The following is a 21,224-nucleotide window of genomic DNA, read 5'->3' on the forward strand; positions in this document are numbered from 1 at the left end:
TATACCAATTCATGACTCTATCTCCGAATCTCTAAAACTCTGGGAGAAATGCCTTGCATCCATCAACACCCTTCTCACAAATCTCCACCTCACCTTAAACACCACCAAAATGGAACTGCTCTTCATATCCCAACACCAACTCTCCAAACCTTCCCTTGCAAATGACCCGGCATATAGTTCCATCTCCGCTCAGCACTTTGTACGAGACCTCAGTGTCCTGCTTGACCAGCAATTGAACCTAAAAAAATACATCAACACAATCATCAAGGAATGTTTCTTTAAACTCAATGTTATGAAAAAACTAAAACCCCTACTCCATACCCATGATTTCCATACCGTCATTCAGGCCACCCTCTCATCGAAAATGGACTACTGCAACTCCCTTCTCCTGTGTCTCCCCTATTCCACCATAAAACCGCTTCAAATGCTCCACAATGCGATAGTGAGGACCATCACAAATGCTCGAAAATATGACCACATCACCCCCCATTCTTAAAGACCTACATTGGCTCCCAATCCCTTCATGCATCCTCTATAAATCCCTTACTATTATTCACAAATCCATCTACAGACACAACTCCAACTGGCTTGATGAGCCGTTCTGCCTCACATTCTCTAACCACCCCACTAGAGCAACCAATAAAGGAACACTTCACGTGCCATCCCTCAAGGAGGCACACCTCACCTCCACGAGGGATCGAGCCCTCTCCATTGCTGGTCCCACCCGATGGAACTCACTACCCACAAACCTCCGACTTGAGCCTTGTACCATCAAATTAAAAAATAAATTAAAAACTTGGCTCTTCAAACAGGCTTACCCAGAATAGATCCCCTGCTTTCAACCCTTTGTTGCATCAGCACTTGATCTGAACCCATGTATAAAGTTATGTTCCATCTTTTACTTGTTAGTTTTACATAGAATGCTGCCCTTGCTTGCCAGTTTTGGCTACTTCCCCTTTTGTTTCTGTAGTCCCATCCCTTGTACCTGTTTGATGTTAATTCCACCTTCAGTTCCAATGTAAACCGGTATGATGTAACTACTAATACTGGTATAAAACAAATAAATAAATAGTGAACACTTCATCCAGGTGGTATGAATATGGACATGGAATGGGATACAGTAATTTGATTCTTATAAATTGGTTATCATATAAGAGACTGTTTTCTTTAAGTACATTATGTACATTATGAATGAAAGGGCTCTGATTATGGTACTTCCTGATTAGCTGTGATTACCATGTGATCAAACTAAATTATCATTCACAAAAACTGTGGCCTATTTTATTGATTTAACATGGTCATATTTTTCTTTTCCACTGCATTTCCCAGGGTGACAAGTGACTTCTCATTTTGAGCTTAGATGAGTATACATTAACCTCTGGTTCCCTGGGTACTAAAGTAATAACTGAAGTATCCCCCCCCCCCCTTTGGAAGTCTTGAATATAGAAAATAATGTTGGGACTGATGGTAGTCAAAAACCCAATTTAAGTTTCTGTGGCGGCCAATGTTCCCTCTAAGGATTGAATTGCTGTAAACAAATGTTTTTGGTTATATTACCCTGTGAGCACTACTTTCTTTGATGCAAAAAGCAACCAATCCTTAAAGAGAACATTGGTTAAGTCCATCCTTTAAAATAATCACCTAATCTACTAACAGCAGTTACAATAAAATATGTGAATGAAAAAATATTTTCTACAAGAACATTCAAAACCATTTTTTTGCATGCAAGTGAAATTAATAAAGAGCAAACTTCTGTTTAAAAAGAAATGAGGTTCATAATACCGTAAAAGCCAGTGATAAGTGCCATCATTTTCACAGCAAGAATTAAAGTTATACATTAACTGGACCTTCAAAATACAGACCCTAAATAAATACAGAACAGAAAGACCATAATTAGAAATATGCCAACAAAAACGGTACTAGAAACCACAAGCCCGAATGTATTATGCAGTGTAACAATACAAAAACAAAATCATTCCTTGCAAAACATCAAGCAATAAAATCAAGAGATAAATCATCATGCATTACATTAAAACCATACTATAATAAAAATAATATGTTAAAACAGCCACCAAACATCCAATAATTTAAAGAACTTGCATGAATTTGTTCTAATATTTCTCAAACAACTATTTCAAAACATCTGATGAATAAAACATCAATTTAAAAATATTCTAATATTTCACAAAAAACAATAAAATATTTCAAAACAAAAACATCAAATTACATTCAATAATTACAACTTTTAAGGATTTAAAAATCTTTTACTTTACATACCTGGGATCTTTTGATTTCCAGTCATTTCGAGATTGTCGTGGATTAGGGAAGGTAGGGAAGGTAGGGCCACACAAACTTTATCTTCTCTCTCACATACACCCTAACTCATTCATTCTCTCTCACAATCCCTCTCTTATATACATGCTCATGCTCTCATATACACTCCCTCCTCTCTCACATACACTTAAATCAATCCATAATACTACCCACAATTTTTCCGAGGCCGGTGGAGGCACCGATGGTATCGGTGTTTTCGATAGGCGTCGGGGTGGTATTATACCCGATGACCCTGGAATCGGGTCTGGCATCGACGGATCATGGTCTTCATTGTCCGATGACAGAGGAATTGGGGTCGATGCCAGTGGAGGAACCGATGGTCTCGGAGGCATCAATGGTCCGGAGGCATGGGCACAGATGGAAGTGCGCCGATAAGGGTGTCTAGTCTTTCGAGTAGTGGAGCCAGCATCACAGGCACTGGGTCAGGCCTCAGCATGGGAGTCAGTGCCGGTGGAGACTGAAATCCTCGGTGCGCTTGGAGGACTGCCTCTTGGACCATCTGGTCCAATTCCTCCTGGAGGGCTGGTGTTGGTAACACAGCTGCCGGGGTTGGAGGCTCCATGGACATTGCCGCAGGGTCCACAGGAATATGTGGAGTCTCGGCTCCTGGCACCGTTGCAGGTGGGGAATGCCTCAGTGTCCCAGATCCAGAGGAGGATGGGGGCTCCTCTCCCCGGGACTTCTTGGTAGGTGGTTCCATCAATGTCGATGGTTTGTCGGTGCCCGTTCCAGAAGATGGGTCTCGTCGATGACGGTGTTTTTCTTGGTACTCGGCCCGGTCCTTCTCCGGCGCAGAGGTCGATGATGTGGAGGCCTTTGAACGAGATAATGCCAGTGATGGCCGTTCACTGGTATCCCGATACTGAGACATCGATGGAGTCGATTACGATGACGGCTTCCGGCTCGGTGCACTTTGTGGTCGGTGTAGAGAGAGACGTGCACTTAGTTTTGAAAAGGTGTTCCATTTTTTCTAAGCGGGGCGCGGCGGCCTTTCGGTGTAATTTGGGCACAACTGATAAAACAAGTGGACGTCGTGGGAAGGCCCCAAGCATAAGACGCAAATGTCATGGGGGGTCCGTGATGGACAGGTCCTCGGACACTCGATGCACTTCCGAAAACCAGTCACCATTTTTTGAAAAATAAACGCGGCGAGCGGTTGGTGGATGTCAGGCACCAACAGGAGCACCGTCGGGAACTGACCGCAAAGATTGAGGTAAAAAAACTTACCGGCGGCGGCGGTCGACAGTTGATGGGAGACCCCAGGATGGGGAAAATGTTTTTGAAATTTTAAGAAATTCCGTGAGGAAAAATGTTGTGAGAAATTCTCAAAGAGCTCCTGAAAACCGTGAGGCACTGCTGCGCAGAAAAAAGAGACTGAAGGGGGACCCCTGCTGGATGCCGGGTTAGTGGCATGCTGGGCATGCTCAGTGTGCCAGTCAAGTTCTAGAAACTTTGACAAAAGTGTTCCGTGATAGGGCTCCATCCTGATGATGTCACCCATATTGAGGACTACCATCCTGCTTGTTCTGGGAGAAAGGAGAAAATACTTTTTTTACTCAATGCATAATTAAACACGAATTCAGTGCTAGAGGATGTGGTAAAAGATGTTAGTGTAGCTGGGTTTAAAAAAGGTTTGGACAAGATCCTGGAAGAAAAGTCCATAAACCATTACTAAAGTAAATTTAGAGAAATCCACTGCTTGTCCCTGGGATAAACAGCATGGAATCTACTGAACTTAGGAATTCTGCCAGGTACTTGTGACTTGGCTTGGCCACTGCTGGAAACAGGATGCTGGGCTTGATGGACCTTTGTTCTGACTCAGCATGGAAAAAACCTATGCTCTTATATTGCCAAAGATTGAAGGGAAATTGATTGCTCCTTAATGATATTGACTTAACTTCTTCCTGAAAAAGTTATTTCCTGCATAGGGTGCATAGTTAATTTGTCATATACATCTTCTCTTAATCCCAAGGCTTTCAGCTATGCTAAACATCTGGCTATTGTAATTATTGCTGATGACCTGGAAGATGTGTCAAATCCATCATAGATTTTTCTTGTTAAATGTTTTGAGCATTTTTCTGCCCCTGCATTTAGTGAAATGATCTCTCCCTACCTTATGATACAGAGTTTTCTGTTTTCTCTATAATATTTTACAAGATGTTAAATAAACTATATCATCTGCACTTGATGTGCTGCTATTCTGGACTATAAAGTTGCAGATTGGACTTTGGAAGAAAAGTCTCTCAACATCTTTCCCAGGTAAAATAGAAGAGTATACTTTTGACTTCTTCACTCTTTTCAAGGCAAACTACTACCAATGAGTCATGTGGTAGATGCACTTTCCTGTAACTAAGATAGTGTTGTACTCTATGCTTTACATTTATGTTCTTTACCACTGGTGATATGGTAAGCGGAGTCTTCAAAATTCTTAACTGAAGATCCTGTAAAGATTTATGGATTGGTATAGCCTTATTTTGTTTAGGAGACTGAATAAATTTCATTACTTCCTGGTGATCTTCCTGTTGGCTGGTCTCCTCTTCCAACTTGAAAGGACTTTTTTTCATCTTTTTTTTTTTTTTTAATAATAGCTGGATAGTACAGATTCTCAGTGGGTGTGTTGCTTCTTATGGGTTCTGATGAAGGTTATGAAAGCAGCTCTGATGACGGCTATATGGACCAATAAGAACATGGTGAACAAGAATTTGAAGACTCCTCCAACAGCTGAATTGGCAACTCATTAGCTTGTAACCTATCTTTTGAAGCAAATGACTGTGAAGATTCTGCTATTTACCTATCTTATTGAGCCTTGGACTGCAGCTCTTTGTAGAATCTCTTCAAGATACATTCTAACACTTCTGGAGTAGTAGTTTCAGCTGGAATATTGCTTAAGTATTTCACTACAAAATCTGATCATAGCTTCTGTACAAATGAATGGCATTCTGCTATCAGTGATAATGGTATTTTTATGGAAGAGTTTGATTCTGTATCAAAACTGATGAATATTCTCCCTCTTTTGTTGATTCCTCAATCTGTGGGGAATGCTTGGCGCCAACCTGTTTTCTGCCCTGAGGAGATGCTGTACTGGTAATATGATGGCACTGATGTGAATATTTGTTGCCATGAACTTTCAACGCTATGTACCTTGGCACCAAGGATGATGGTGGATGCAGACCATGCCGATATTGACAGCACCTAATGGTTTATCTGTGCTAATAGTTCTGATGGTGCTGAGCTTTGGTGCTGTTTAGGTTATTTTCATTCTTTTTTTTGGCCTCAGCTCCAGTTCCATAGGGGATCCTTTTCTTTTCCTTATATTGTCATTTTTTTTTTAAATTCTTTTCTTTTCCTTTTTATGGCTTGGATCCCTTAGGTTCTGGCCCTTTATAGGTTTTCTTTTCAGTTTCCACAGGAAAAGATAGCACACATTTAAGCTTCTTTTCCCTGCGAGATATGTCCTTTGGGACATCCATCCAGAGTGCTCACAACTGGAGATATCGTGTTCTGGTCCCAGACATCTGAAACATGTATTGTGGAGATCCTGAGTCACCATTTTTGGCAGTGCTTAGGGACAGGCCTTAAAAGGGAACTTACCCTTTTTTGAGGACCTATTTGATATGATTATTTTTTTTTTACATGATGGAAAAGGCAACTGAAAAGGTAATAGTGCAGAAAATATGCCAAAAAGATGATATCTCGAAAAAATTTGCAGTGACAAAGAGAACAAATTCCAATCATTCACAAAGTAGAAGAAAAGGGACTGGAAGGCTTGTGCAGTAACATGGAAAATCCTGTGATGATCAGATAGTTTTCATCTGAGATAGAAAGAGTAAATACCGATATGGACTGACATCACTCACTTGTATCTGCTTGTCAACGGAAAGAGAATTACAATAACTAGATTTATCTGCAATTTTTGTCCAGACAAGACCCTAATGTTCTTTGCAATACCAGCAACTTGGAAAGATGTGAGTAGATTCCTTTGGTGCAGATGGAAGATAGCTTAGCAACTGGATTTCAGGAGAACATTAGGAAGGGAAAGGGAGAGGGAGCAATCTTACTGTTACCCAGTTACAAGTAGGTACATTGAAGCACAAGGAGATATAAAGTGACTAGCCTAAGGTCACAGAGAAGTCAATGATAGAGCTGGGATTAGAACTGATACACAGGGCAATACAATTAGTAGCCCAAGGTAACACGGAGTCATTAGTAGAGCAAGCATTAAAATAGTTCCCAGGAGTTTTTTTTATTCAGTTCCATGCTCTAACCCCTCAACCATACTTCTACCTTTAAGCTATCATCTGTAGCAAGAATAAACCATAAACTCACAGAAAAGTTTTTGAGTTTGGAAGAACCGGTTCAGTGGCCCAATGATAAGTACCTAACACTACTAAATAGAAATATGGTTTCAATGCTTAGCTCAGAATTCTTAATGTTGACCTTGTCACAGGCTGTAGACCTTCTAATGGACTCTAATCTTCAAAGCAATACCCTCATATTAAAACATGTACCATTGTGTCCACCTTATTTTTCTAACAGATTATATAGTCCCTCATAAATATGTTTATTCAATTAAAAAAGATAACACTGTAATCTTTCTGATTCAAAACAGATAAAATCAGGCTCATATAGAATCAACTAGTTGGAAGATCTGGGGTGGTAAGCAAAATTAATTAGTACTCATGGACTCTGGAGAGGACCAAGATATTTGTGAGCAGCCAGCCAAAGAACTGTATTGGAAGAAGTTTCAGAATACATTGCATTGGATGAAGTTTCAGAAAATGCAGCATCTTGTTTTATTTATTTATTTATTATTTTTATATACCGACATTCAATCTGAGATATCACATCGGTTTACATTCAGGTACTGTAGGTATTTCCCTATGCCACAGATGATTATGTTGGTAATAGACCTACTTACTGTACGAGATGGGGAAAATACTGGAAATTGTGCATAAAGATATCTTAATAAGGATCAGATGAGAAGGCATTAGAAGACAGGAGAAGCATGATGGCTCTCTGATGAGAGACAGATAAAAAGGCATAAGGAAATATGCCCGGGCATGATTGCTCCCTAATGAATATTAAATAAGGAAGAGTAAGGAAAACGGCCGTGTCTAATGGCTCCCTGATAAAGCTGGATGAAATTAGTCAGGAAAAAGGAAAATATACACAAAGAGGCTGATGATTGTTAGAAGAAAAGAAATAAGGACAAAGGATGTGTAGGGAAGGCTACTAAAAAAGCAGTATTGAAATCTGCCTTTTTGCACACTAGTTATACATCTAAACCTATCTGCTCTAATCTTGGTAAACGCCTGGCATCTGTACACTATCTGTAGTCTGCTGCTGCTATCAGTCAACAACTATTCTCAGAGGGAAGGGAAACAAGTCAGAGTTGGAACTTGTGGATTCCCAATTGGGAAATTATAATAAAAACAAAACACATCCAGAGAATGAAACACTGCCATCACAGATCCACGCCTCAGGAAGACTTTCCCTGGCAGGATTCTCTAACACACAACATCCATTCCTACACATCATGCCACCACCCATTAATAGATCCCAGTTATTGTAAAAGCCTCCCAATACAATACAATCCAAAAAACAGACCTATTAGAAATATACAATTACTCTTCATGTTAAGTATCTTTAGATTTCTTCTGAGTAAGACATATCTACTGACAAATTAAGGCTGGTCTTCTCTTGTATACATTAAGATATATCTACAGTACATTACCTGGACATTATATGCCTTAGGAGTAGTGAAAGATATATAAGGTCAATTGGCAATTAACTTAAGCACCTAAGAATGGCTATTGGTACCTAGGAAGAGTTTGAGCTTGAGTTTTTATGCTGCTATATTAAAGTACGATTTTATGGATTTCTTTGCTTTTAATTCTTGTGATGTCTCAAAATGTTCAACTAGATATTACCACTTGTCACCACAACGTAACTTCATCTGTCAATCACATGGCAGCTTTAATTTATCACAACCACTCTATATTCCCCACCATATGAGAAAATTAATCATGTAGGAAGAGGAAGGTTTCATACAACATCTGCAACATGCCACCACGGCCTTGTATACAGAATATTTTTTATAGTAATCATGAACCTAGCCTCCCTCCTACCTGTGATTTTTGTATTTTTTTTGTTATTTTTTTTATGACATTTTATGTGAAAACAAGTCTTCATGTGAAAAAATTCTTGTTGTGTGTTGTGCTTGTATATAAAAAGCTGTATCACTCAGCCTGTCTGAATTCATTTAAAACATCTAAAGTCCATCGATATTTCATAATACGGCTGTTAATGCTTCAACCAAGTTCTTAACCTGTCATTCGGGCTTAATAATAAATTCCAAGCCAGCTTAAACTTCTCATTCATCCTCCCAACGTTTCTATGTGAAGGCAAATCTCTCCATGAAAATTTAATTAAACTGCTCGTGTCTCACTACTTTTTGAAACTGACTGCTGATATTACAAATGTTTCTTCAATATTTAATGACGAGTTCCCATTCCGCATACCTCTCTTTCAGCGTTTAAATGTGGAGAGTGATTTTTCAGAAAATATTCACATAAATAATACTAAAAAGACGGCTGTTCACCTTGCATACATTTAAACCTTAAATGCCTTCCACGTCTTTTTTCGCCATTACTTCTGAATATGTATATACTAATGAGTTCCCGATCAACTTAGCTTGCTCTTGTTCATTCCTCCCGACAGCTGTTCAACTTGCATATATTTAAAGCTTAAACGCCTTTTTTCGCTATTACTTCTGAATATATATACTGATGAATTCCTGATCAACTTAGCTTGCTCTTGTTCATTCCTCCCTGACAAAATAATTTTTCTTCATCAGGGGAGTCTATAATTCTTCTCCTCACTGTCTGGTCACTCTTCTACTGCTCAAACGGCATTGTTCATGGAGAGATTTGCCTTCACATAGAAACGTTGGGAGGAATGAACGAGAAGTTTAAGCTGGCTTGGAATTTATTATTAAGCCCGAATGACAGGTTAAGAACTTGGTTAAAGCATTAACAGCGTTTTATGAAATATCGATGGACTTTAGATGTTTAAATGAATTCAGACAGGCTGAGTGATACAGCTTTTTATATACAAGCACAACACACAACAAGAATTTTTTCACATGAAAGACTTGTTTTCACATAAAAATGTCCAAAAAAATAACAAAAAATACAAAAATCACAGGTAGGAGGGAGGCTGGTTCATGATTACTATTAAAATATTCTGTATACAAGGCCGTGGTGGCATGTTGCCAATGTTTTTATGAAATCTTCCTTTCCTACATTATTAATTTTCTCATATGGTGGGGAATATAGAGTGGTTGTAATTCATACAGTAGTCCTCATCAATAGTGGGGATTGATTATATATTGTCAGCTTTAATTTATCAGCACCAGAGACATAAAAATGGACCTGATTCTGTCTGTAATTATAACTTGACTGTGAAACAAAAATGAAGGTTTCTTTAGAAATGATAAGGTCAATAATCAACAAAGCGTAAAACAGATACCTTATCTAGCTAAACACCCTGCTGAATATCCTCAAATAACGTTTTTTGTGTATGTATAGCCAGCTAACATTGAAATCTAACTAGCTATGTTCAAATACCACTGGTTAGATTTCAGAGTTATCTGAGTACATGTTCCTGTATAACGTATTTAATTTAAAAAAATTAATATTCCGCATAAACTGGCACAGCCATTCTAAACGAATTACAACAAATATATTTAGTTTAACATACAACAAAACTTCATAAATGTCACATAATAAAGCAGTTTCAGAATCTCCCCCTTCCATAATAAAATTACTCAATCTTACAAGAAAGCAGCCAAAATAAAATTTGTTACGTTTAAAATTGTCTTTTGCCAGTCCGGATTCTCCACCTGATTAAAACAAATATATGCCCTGCCAGCTGAGCACTTCTTCCTCCCAATCCCCATCAATGTATGTCGAAAGGCCTATAGGCCCAAAAAGCCTTCCCCCCAACCCAATTGCAAATAGTTGCCCTCTCCAAAAGCCCCCCTTCCCCCAACCTCCAGAAACCCCAAACCCCTTGCTACCACAAGGAACATATGTCCAGCAGGGCTATCAAAGGAACAATGGATGTACCAGAAGCTGGACAATTGTTCTGAGCTCCAGCAGCAGAGTGGGGCAGGAGGGTTGGATTGGGTTTACGGAAGACGGGGAAGAGTGAGCTTCTGAAGAAACAACTATTAATTTCCCTTTTGCGATTTCAAGGGTGGGGGGGAGGCTTTTTGGGCTTATAGGACCACTACATTTTTGACATTTTGAGGGGTTTGGGGAAGGGGGATCAGCCAGCTGGGCCAAAATTATTTACTGGGGTGGAAAGTTTGGGGATTGGGCCAACAGGCCTGCTCATGTTTTAAACATTGTTTTTTTTAATTGAATATCGCTGTTTTACCAGGTTTATTCTTGCAGGTAGATTTTAAAAGTGTTGCAAATGCAAAAATGGCCCCATACATGCATATGTGGGGCGTGCAAATTTTAAGAAGCTTAGAAGTACTTGTGTATATACCCGTGCGCGGGTCAAGAACAATGGAGTGGAAAAGCGGCAGGGCATAGGCGTTCCTGGCTGGAGCCAAGAGTTACATGCGTAACTTTGAATTTTAGAAAAGCTGTCCATGGCGCATCGGTGTGTTTTCTGCGTAACTTTACTGCTAGTCCTGATGAGAAAAAGTCAAAGAGCTCAAATTTTAGGGATTTCAGCACAGCATGAGGGTTCAGGGTGGCTTACAGGATGAAAAACCAGAGAGGTCTTCAAGATTGCTGAACTACTATATATACTTGGGAAGGAGGGAGGAAGAGCGAGAGAGAGAGAACTGTAGGAGAAACAATATGGCAATATATATATCTACCACTGTAAGAGGGCATTTTCAGCTCAGAATGGGTTTGAATTATAAGAACCTTATCCGAACTTTTATTAAACCCAGTTACACTAACAGACATAACTACATTCTCTGGCAATGAATTCCAGAACTTAATTATTCACTGAGTGAAAAAGAATTTTCTACGATTTGTTTTAAATGAGCTATATACTAACTTCATGAAGTGCCCCATAGTCCTTCTACTGTCTGAGAGAATAAATAACCGATTTACATTTAACTGTTCATTCATGCAAGGGTATGTAGCACACCAATGTAACCCCTCCCCAAATCCACCCTGAGTTGAAAGTGTCCCTCTTACAGTGGCAGATACATATACTGTCATATTGTCTTTCCCCTCTTCGTCTCTGTAAAGACATGGAAAAACTCGTTTTCCCCTTGTGTGAATAGGTGTGTAAAAGCCGCTAAAGCCCTGGTAGCAATATGTGTGGGACATTTACTCAAGCCGCATCTTAAGATCACATGCACACATATGCACGCAGGAGTATTTTAAAATGATATGGGCACAATATAAAATTGCAGCACATCTCTGCTCACATGCAAATACGTGTGTTTATGGGCGCACATGCGTTCTTTTTAAAATTAGCCAGTTAGAATATAGCTGGTTAAAGTTAACAGCCCTTGCTGACCTGGGAATTATTCACTGAGACTCCTTGAAGATGATATATGTTTAACTCCTTAGATCTGAGTTTGTACTTTAGTAAAATATATTAAGAAGAAATTTAAATAAAGAAAATATTTGTTTTGCCTCAAAACTTACTATAAAAGGTTTCCAGCATAAAATGAATTAATAACATGTAAACTCTAGATGAGCAGTCCACTTTTGCTCCAGGCTGAAAAGTTTGCTGTCTGCATGCACATACTACCTTGGAGATGTTACTGGAACAGCTCACGGAGTGCCCCAAAGTCTTCTCATTCTACAAAAGAAGAGAACAAGAGAAAAGAAAATACAATGTTTACTGGTCTAGACTGCAAGAAGAAAGAGTAAATTGTACCTAGAATTACATTGTATTCTGCATGAGTCACAAAGGATAAAACAAACACTGCACTGATCCCAAGAGTGAACAAGCCTGGGTTGAAGCTCAAAGGAGAGGATCATCTTGCTGGTGGCTGAAGAAGATCGGTAAGTATTGCTTTGGGAAATTTTAGAACTGAAAAGTTTTGTGGAGAGGTAAACTATGTGGGTATTTTATTTAGTTGTGTGTGTGTGTTAGTGTGTGGTGTGTAAAAAAAAAAAAAGCAGGCTAAAAGGTAGGTAAAGACTTAGGGGTAGATTTTCAAAAGCGCGCCTTAGTGTACTTTTGTTGGCGCATCAGGCGCAAACAAAAGTACGCTGGATTTTAGTAGATACGCGTGTAGCTGCGCGTATCCGCTAAAATCCTGGATCGGCGCGTACAAGGCTGCCGATTTCGTGTAGCCGGCGCGCGCTGAGCCGCGCAGCCTGCCACCGTTCCCTCCGAGGCCGCTCCGAAATCGGAGCGGCCTCAGAGGGAACTTGCTTTCACCCTCCCCTCACCTTCCCCTCCCTTCCTCTATCTAACCCACCCCCCTGGCCCTATCTAGACCCCCCCTTACCTTTGTCGGGGGATTTACGCCTCCCGGAGGGAGAAGTAAATCCCCGCACGCCAGCGGGCCTCTAGCGCGCCGAGACGGGACCTGGGGGCGGTTCCAGAGGGCGCGGCCACGCCCCTGGACCGAAACCACGCCCCGGGCCCGCCCCCGAAACGCCGTGTCCCGCCCCGAAAACGCCGTGCCGAGTGGCCCCACCCCTGACACGCCCCCCTCGAAAAACCCCGGGACTTACGCGAGTCCCGGGGCTCTGCGCGCGCCGTAGGCCTATGTAAAATAGGCGCACTGGCGCGCAAGGCCCTGCTCGCGTAAATCCGGGCGGATTTACGCGAGCAGGGCTCTTAAAATCCGCCCCTTAGAGTTTGTGTATTTGTTAAAAAGAGAAAACGGAATATCTCCTAATAGCTCCTGAAAACAACACTCTTTCAAAGCCACCAACCCTCCTCCTTCAAACCACCCATGTAAGAGATCTAGGAGCCATCTTAGATAACCGTCTCAACCTCAAACCATTCATTAACCGAACTACCAAAGACTGCTTCCACAAATTACATATTCTGAAAAGAATAAAACCTCTCTTCCACGCACATGACTTTAGATCAATCCTGCAAGCAATAATCTTCTCCAAATTAGATTATTGCAATTCTCTACTACTAGGCCTCCCAGCTTCCTACACCAAGCCTCTGCAGATGGTCCAGAACACAGCAGCCAGAATCCTTACAAACTCCAGGAAAATCGACACATCTCTCCCATCCTCAAAGACCTTCATTGGTTACCGATCCACTTCAGAATTATTTATAAAACCATCATGATGATCTACAAGAACATCCACCAATACACTCAACTCGACCTACAAATCCCTTTTAAAAAACACACATCCGCCAGACCCATCAGGGAACACTACAAAGAATCACTTCAGGTTCCACATGCTAAAACCTTCCAACATAAATCCTACAGTTCTAGAGCTCTCTCATCAGCAGGTCCAACCCTTTGGAACTCTATCCCACCGGACTTAAGACAAGAACCATGCATTCATACTTTCAGGAAAAGACTAAAAACTTGGCTTTTTAAAAAAGCTTTCCCAGAACTGGATTAAATTCTCCACACTTCAACCCATCAACACATCTTTTGCTTATAACATTATACATATTTATTAATTTGGAAACAGTTGGCTGAAATGTAAATATTCTCTTTTTTAATTCCCTCCCCCTTTCTGGTCCTAGTTATTATTCCCTGTTTTTTGTAACTTTCTCACGTCCTAATTATTGTTTTAATATTTTTTAAGTTTCACACTATATTTAATGTTGAATTGGGAAATGTTTATCACTATGTTACTCCCTGCCTCCACACACATGTTAATTGTAAACCGGGTTGATGTGATTCTTATCATGAAACTCGGTATAATAAAAATAATAAATAAATAAAATAAATAAAAATAACAAAATGGTAGGAAAAAGCTTAGAGTTTGTGTGTATAAGCACAAATGCTCATAATCTGGGTAATAAAATTCCAAATCTGCAAGCTTTAATGGTGGAGGCAGACTTGGATATTGTTGTTATTACAGAGACACGGATAAGTTTGTCTCTTGATTGGGATATAGCCATACCAGGCTATAACCTATTGAGGAAGGACAGAAAAGGAGGAGTAGCAGCTCTCTATGTCAAGAATAATATCCAAGCATTTGGAATACAAAGGTATTTGGGGAAAGGATGATGTACAGGCATCCTACTCAAACAGAGGAATCGGACAGAAATCTAGCCGAAAACATCCTAAAGGTGGGAAGGAAAGGCAAAATGTTGCTTGTTAGTGACTAGAGTATCCCTTCTACAGAATCTGCAAGAGTAAAGATTGTGGATGCCTTTCAAGAGGCTCTGTTTAGGAAAATGGTGATGGAACCCATGAGGGGAAAAGCAACACAGGACCAGGTACTCACAATAATTAATGCTCAGATACAAGCCCACTTGAGCATCGGCGATCATCTGATGGTGTGATAGAGAGAAGTCAGACAAAGATAAAGATCTCGGATTTCAAAAAACGACTTTGGTAAAATGGGAATGTACCTTGAAAAGGAACTAGAAGGCTGGGGGAGAAGATGGGTGAAGTGGAACAACAGTGCATCAAACTGAAAGGAGCTATAACAGTGTAAGAAAAATATATAAAAGTAAAAGAACTAGGAAACTGATGTGGTTCTCCTAGCAGGTGGCTGAAAAATAAAGGCTAAGAGATCAGCATTCAAAAAGTATAAAGAAACTCAAAAAGAGAAACACAAGGAGGAATATCTGGAGAAGCTGAACGAGACAAGGAAAGAACAAGACAGCAAAATCTCAGCTGGAAGAGAGATTGCCAATGAGGTAAAGTGAAGTGACAAAAACTTTTTCAGATATAGCAGATAAAGGAGAAAGGCCAAATGAGGTATTGTAAGATTGAAAGGAGATATGGAATAGTGGGTGGAGAAAGATGAAGAAATAGCAAAAATATTAAATAATTCAATTCAGTGTTCATTAAAGACGACCTTGGAGAAGGATTGTTGCTGGTTGGCAAGAGTAACAATGTGGGTGGGATAGGTACCACCCATTTACAGAGGAGAGTGTTTGTGGAACTAGCAAAACTGAAAGTAGATAAGGCTGTAGGGCCAGATGAGTTGCATCCCAGGATACTAAATGAGCTCAGAGATGTCCTGGTAGGTCCACTGAAGGACCTATTCAATAGAACTTTGGAGTCAGGGGTGGTGCTGCAAGATTAGAGAAGCACAGTTGTGGTCCTGTTTCACGAAAATTGTAGCAGGGAGGAAGCTGGAAACTATAAGTCAGCTAGCCTTATATGTTGGATGCTTGGAAAATTAATGGAGACTCTGGTAAGGAAAGGATAATCAACTATCTGTAATCTAGTGGGTTGATGAATCCAAGGCGATAAGCTTTTACCAAAGGAAGGAGCTATCAAATGAATTAGATTTTTTTGATTGGGTGACTAGAAAATTAGATTAAGGACGAGCACGTGATGTGATTTACCTGGATTTCATCAAAGTTTTTGATATGACCTTGCAAAGGAGTCTCATGAACAAAATGAAAAGCCTGGGAGTGGATCCCAAGATGGTAGAATAGTTTAGAAATTGGTTGTCAGATGACTGCAAGTTGTAGTAAATGGAACCTCTTGAAAAAGAAGTCATAAGTGGAGTGCCTCAAGGATCGGTTCTGGGACCAGTTCTGTTCAATATCTTTGTGAGCGATACTGTGTAAGGGTTAGAAGAAAAAGTTTGCCTCTTTGAAGATGATACTAAGATCTGCAACAAATCAGACATACCTGAAGAAGTAGAGAAAATGAGAAGCAATCTAAGAAAACTCAAGGAGTGGTCAAAAGTTTGGCAACTGGGATTCAATGCCAAGAAGTGCAGAGTCATGCATTTGGAGTGCAGAAATCCAAAGGAGCTTTATGTGATGAAGGGCGAAAGACTGATATGCATGGACAAGGAAAGAGACCTCAGGGTGATAATGTCTGACGATCTAAAGGCAGCAAAGCAATGTGACAAGGCCTGAGGGATGCTGGGCTGCATAGAAAGAGGCATAACCATTAGGAAAATGATAATGCCTTGTACAGATCTTTGATGAGGCTTCACCTAACGCAGGGATGCTCAAACCGGTACTATGGCCCCCCCCTCTCAGTGGGTTTTCATGTAATGTATGCAAATAAATCACATGCATATTCATTAGGGATATCCTCAAAACCTAACTGGCTGAGGGGGCCTGTAGGACCGGTTTGAGCACCCCTGACCTAGAGTGCTATGATCAGTTCTTGAGACTGTACCTCAAAAAGGATAGAGAGAGGATAGTAGTGGTCCAGAGAAATGCAATCAAAATGGTGTGGGGTCTGCATCAAAAGCCATAAGAGATGAGATGTATACCCTGGAAGAGAGGAGAGACAGGGGAGATATGATACAGGCTTTTAAATTCCTGAAAGGAATTAATGATGCACAGGAATCAAACCATTTCTAATGGAAAGAAAGCTATAGAACTGAGGGTCATGAATGAAACTCTAAGGGGGTCGACTCAGGAACATCATCTGGAAATATTTCTTCATAGAAAGGGTGGTGGATGCATGGAATGCCCTCCCGGAATAGGTGGCAAAGACAAGAACAGTAATGGAATTCAAAAAGGCATGGGATAAACACAGAGGATCTCTTGAGGCTAAAGGATGGAAAGGAAAAAAGTGTAACCTATGTTAACTGGGGTAACCTGCACAGAGTGGCAGTTACTACCCATAAGAGAATGCATGGGGATAATCTGCACAGAGTGGAAGATACACTTAAAAAAAAAAATTGCTGGGCAGACTGGAGGGACCACTTGTGACTTTTTATGCTGACGCTTATTATGTCACCAGATTGACAAATTGAAGAGTAGCAAATTGCCTGAACAAGATGGCATACATCCCAGGGTTCTGAAAGAATTAAAAAATGAAATTTCAGATCTATTATTAGTAATTTATAGCTTATCAATAAAATCATTAATTGTACGTGAAGACTGGAAAATGGCCAACATAACCTCAATATTTAAAAAGGGCTACGGTGGTGATCTAGGAAACTATAGACCGGTGAGCATGACTTCAATGCCAGGAAAAATCATGAAAACTATTGTAAAGAACAAATTCGCAGAATATATAGATAGACATAGTGTAATGGGACACAGCCAGCATGAATTTACACAAGGGAAGTAACATAGTATTGAAAGCAGAAAAAGGCCAAATAGTTCATCATGTCTGCCCAGCAAATTTCTTAAGGAAGTAACTGCTGCTCCATGCAGGTAATCCCCAAGCATTATGTTAACCCATTATGGCCCAAATTTTTTTAAGAAGCTATCCTCTACTTAGGATACTGGGACAAAATGGGTTAAGGTTAGTAATATTAACAATGAAAATCAAGCATTGTGAAACCCATATTAAAACTATTGCTATCCACATTTTTTCAGGGTGAAAGCCTTCGTGATAATTCAGGCAATGCTGCTTGTACGTCCAATGCTTTTGGACTTGGCTGTAGAAACAGTCCTGCACTTTTCCCTTAGGTCTGTATACCAGTACCCTGCAACATAAAAATCAGGGCTCTGACTTTTTCTCCCCACCGTCAAAGCAGAGAGCGATGCTGCAGATGCATCAAAATCATGAAAGCTAATTGGTTAAGGGTAGTAATCCCCATGCCTTCTATTCGGAGAAGTAGCTGCCGTTCTATGCAAGTTACCCCCATGCATGCTTTTCATTTCCACTTCTAGCCTTTAGGGATCCACATTGTTTATTCCATGCCCTTTTTTTTTAATTCATTTACTGTTTCTGTCTTCACCACTTCTTCCAGAAGGGCAATCCAGGCATCCACCACCCTCTCTGTGAAGAAATACTTCCTGATGTTGGTTCTGAATCATTCCCCCCTCCCCCCCTGGATTTTCATTTCGTGACCCCTAGTTCTACTGCTTGCTTTCCCAATGAAAAAGTTAGAGTATTCTGCATCATTAAAACTTTTCAGATATCTGAAGATGTGTATCATATCTCCCCCTGCACCTCCTCTTTCAGATCCTTCAGCCTCTCCTCATAGGATCCGAATATGTACACCCTGGAGGAGAGGAGGTGCAGGGGAAATAGGATACAGACCTTCAAACACCTGAAAGGTTTTAATGATATGCGATCCTTGAACCTTTTCTGTTGGAAAAAGTCTTGCCTCATAAATCCACTACATTTTTTTTAAAGGAGTTAATAAATATTGGGTAAAGGTGAGCCAGTAGATTTAGTGTATTTGAATTTTCAGAAGGTGTTTGACAAAGTCCTCCATGAAAGACTCCTAAGAAAATTAAAAAATCATGGGTTAAGAAGCATTGTCCTTTTGTGGACTGCAAACTGGCTAAAAGATCAGAAACCGAGAGTAGGATTAAATGGTCAGTTTTCTCAGTGGAGAAAAGTAAACAGTGGAGTGCCTCAGGGATCTGTACTTGGACCAGGGCTTTTTAATATATTTATAAATGATTCGGAAAGGGGAACAATAAGTGAGGTGATCAAATTTGCAGATGACACAAAATTATTTTGAGTTGCTAAATCACAAGCGATTGTGATAAATTACAGGAGGACCTTATGAGACTGGCAGACTGGGCATCCAAATGGCAAATGAAATTTAATGTGGACAAGTGCTAAGTGATGCACATAGGGAAGAGTAATCCACATTGTAGGTACGATAAGACCTGGTCTTGAGCATCGGTATTAAAAAAAAAGAATTTAAATAAATAAATTGTAGTTACATATTAGGTTCCATATTAGTTGTTACCACCTACAAAAAAGATTTGGGCATCATAGTGATCAACACATTGAAATCATCAGCTCAGTGTGCTGCAGCAGTCAAAAAAGCAAAGAGAATGTTAGGAATTATTAGGAAAGGCATGGTAATTAAAATGAAGAATGTCATAGTACCTCTGTATCGCTCCATGATGAGACCGCATATTGAGTATTGTGTGCAAGTCTGGTCCACACATCTCAAAAAAGATATAATTACACTTGAAAAGGTTCAGAGAAGGGCAACCAAAATGATAAAGGGGATGAAATGGCTTCCCTATAAGGAAAGGCTAGAGGATAGGGCTGTTCAGCTTGGAGAAACGATGGCTGAGGGGGGATATGACAGAGGTCTATAAAATCATGAGCCATGGAGTATGAGCTATCTTATCCAGGACTCCAGTGATGAAGGTGACACAGAGGGCTCCTCCAACTGAGGTTTCAGTGGAGTAGCCTGGTCCATTGCATCTGATCAACTAGATGCCACTGCAATAGAGTGTGATGATGAATAGCCCCTAATATGGAACCCCCTAATTTGGGGTTCTGATGATGGCACACCTATAGGTGAGTGTGGGACTCCCGTCTGTGGAATCACAGGAGCAAGAATTGGAGAGGGCTGGTATGTTCCATCTGCATTTTTTGAGAGAGAGGTAAAAAAAACCTCCTCACTAACCCCGCAATTTGGTCAAGTGACACTTGTCTTCTCTGGCCTGGAGTAGGTGGAGGAATATCCTCTTCCAACACCAAAACAGGTGCTGGAATTAGAACAAGTGGTCTGTCTGAGGAAAGCAGAACTATTAAACACACAGGATCTGCTGATTGCAGATTTTCAGCTAGTAATCTTAGAGGCATTAGCATTCTATTGGAGGAGATAAGGGTAACCTCATACCTGCCTCCGCAGATCTTGGATGACTAGTATATTGCTGTGTAAGCACACTGCTTGTTCCAAGGAAGCAGAAGGCACAAGGGAGTTGAATGCCTTGACACTCCAGATGACCATGAACCCTTCAAAGTATGTTTTTCTACTGCCCCAGGAAGGGGGAGAATTCAAAGAATGAATCAGTGATCAGCCAATTATGTCATGGAATGAAATGTGTTGAGTGCATCAATGCCTGCATCAGGTACACTTGTGCATCGTGCCAGGCGTGTTCACTGTTGCTTTGTCAAAGGCCAGATACATTGTACCAGTATCCATTGAATGAGTTGGTGAAGTGTGCATCAGCACATAGTGCACTGGGCTCCTGGATTCACTGTGCGTTGGGGGTATTGTGCATCAGGTTCCTGGATGTACTGTGTTTCAGGTGCATCGATGTATCATTCTTCTAGTGCTTTGGTACACCATTTCGAGTACATTGAGAGCTCATGCATCAGATGAAGCTTCGTAGTATTGTGGGCTGCCAGCACCAAAGAGGGACTCTGATGGTGCCAGTGCTGATGCACCATGATGTATTTTTTGGACATAGGCTGGGCAGACTCCAGGGAATGCCACCATTTTTGCTTCAAAGGAAAGTGTCCAGCTGAACTCGACTCCATGGCCTCAGCTGGAGCATTTGGAGGAGTTTTGAAAGAATTGTTATTCAAGACTTTTCCTGAGGAAACAGACCACACTGCACTGCAGGCGAAAGATCTATTGTGACTCGGAACAGATTTATGCAGTTCTTCCATGCATAAGGCCCTGGAGCGCTGTGAACTTGGGGACATTTGTCCATAGGCTTCACAATTTTTCTGGTCATGGTCAGGTCCCAGACAGAAATAGCAGAACTCATGGCTGTTGGTGAGCAACATCATCTTGCCATATGGACTGTCCACTCACTGTAGTAGACTTTTTCTTCTGGCCTTTTTAAGTAAACCACCTCAGTAATTCTTTTTTTATAGCACTGAAAAGTGCTTTTGTGTGGATGCAGAAGCAGCGAGGCAAGTAAAACGAGAAGTACAAAGCAAAAAATTAAAAATGAAGCACACATCTGGGCTTCAGTTCAGACAAAAAGTAACTGAGGTGGCTCACAAGGCAAATCCCACACATGCTCAGTAGAGCTAAAAGCTCTACAAGCTTGAAGAGAAATCCACTCACTGTCACCGGATGACATCACCCATATGCAATGGCTAA

General features: G+C 40.6%; 1 protein-coding gene across 17 annotated transcripts in view; it reads right to left on the bottom strand.

The window, feature by feature from the left end:
• The window catches only part of MARCH8 (membrane associated ring-CH-type finger 8), a 376,426-nt gene that overhangs the window by 99,352 nt on the left and 255,850 nt on the right, over nucleotides 1-21,224 (bottom strand). The window contains exon 1 of one of the 17 annotated variants that reach the window (XM_029609212.1): nucleotides 12,124-12,178. The exons of 14 other annotated variants lie outside the window; for them this stretch is intronic. Coding sequence is in view for 1 of the 3 variants with exons in the window: in XM_029609214.1 (XP_029465074.1) it covers nucleotides 94-183 (90 nt within the window). In the remaining 2 variants the exon portion in view is untranslated. Of the gene's footprint in view, nucleotides 1-93; nucleotides 199-12,123; nucleotides 12,179-21,224 lie in introns of those variants that run through there. 2 more of the 17 variants (XM_029609220.1, XM_029609214.1) reach the window with 2 other exon arrangements.

Source organism: Rhinatrema bivittatum, chromosome 7, assembly GCF_901001135.1.
Source record: "Rhinatrema bivittatum chromosome 7, aRhiBiv1.1, whole genome shotgun sequence".
Classification (NCBI taxonomy): Eukaryota; Metazoa; Chordata; class Amphibia; order Gymnophiona; family Rhinatrematidae; genus Rhinatrema; species Rhinatrema bivittatum.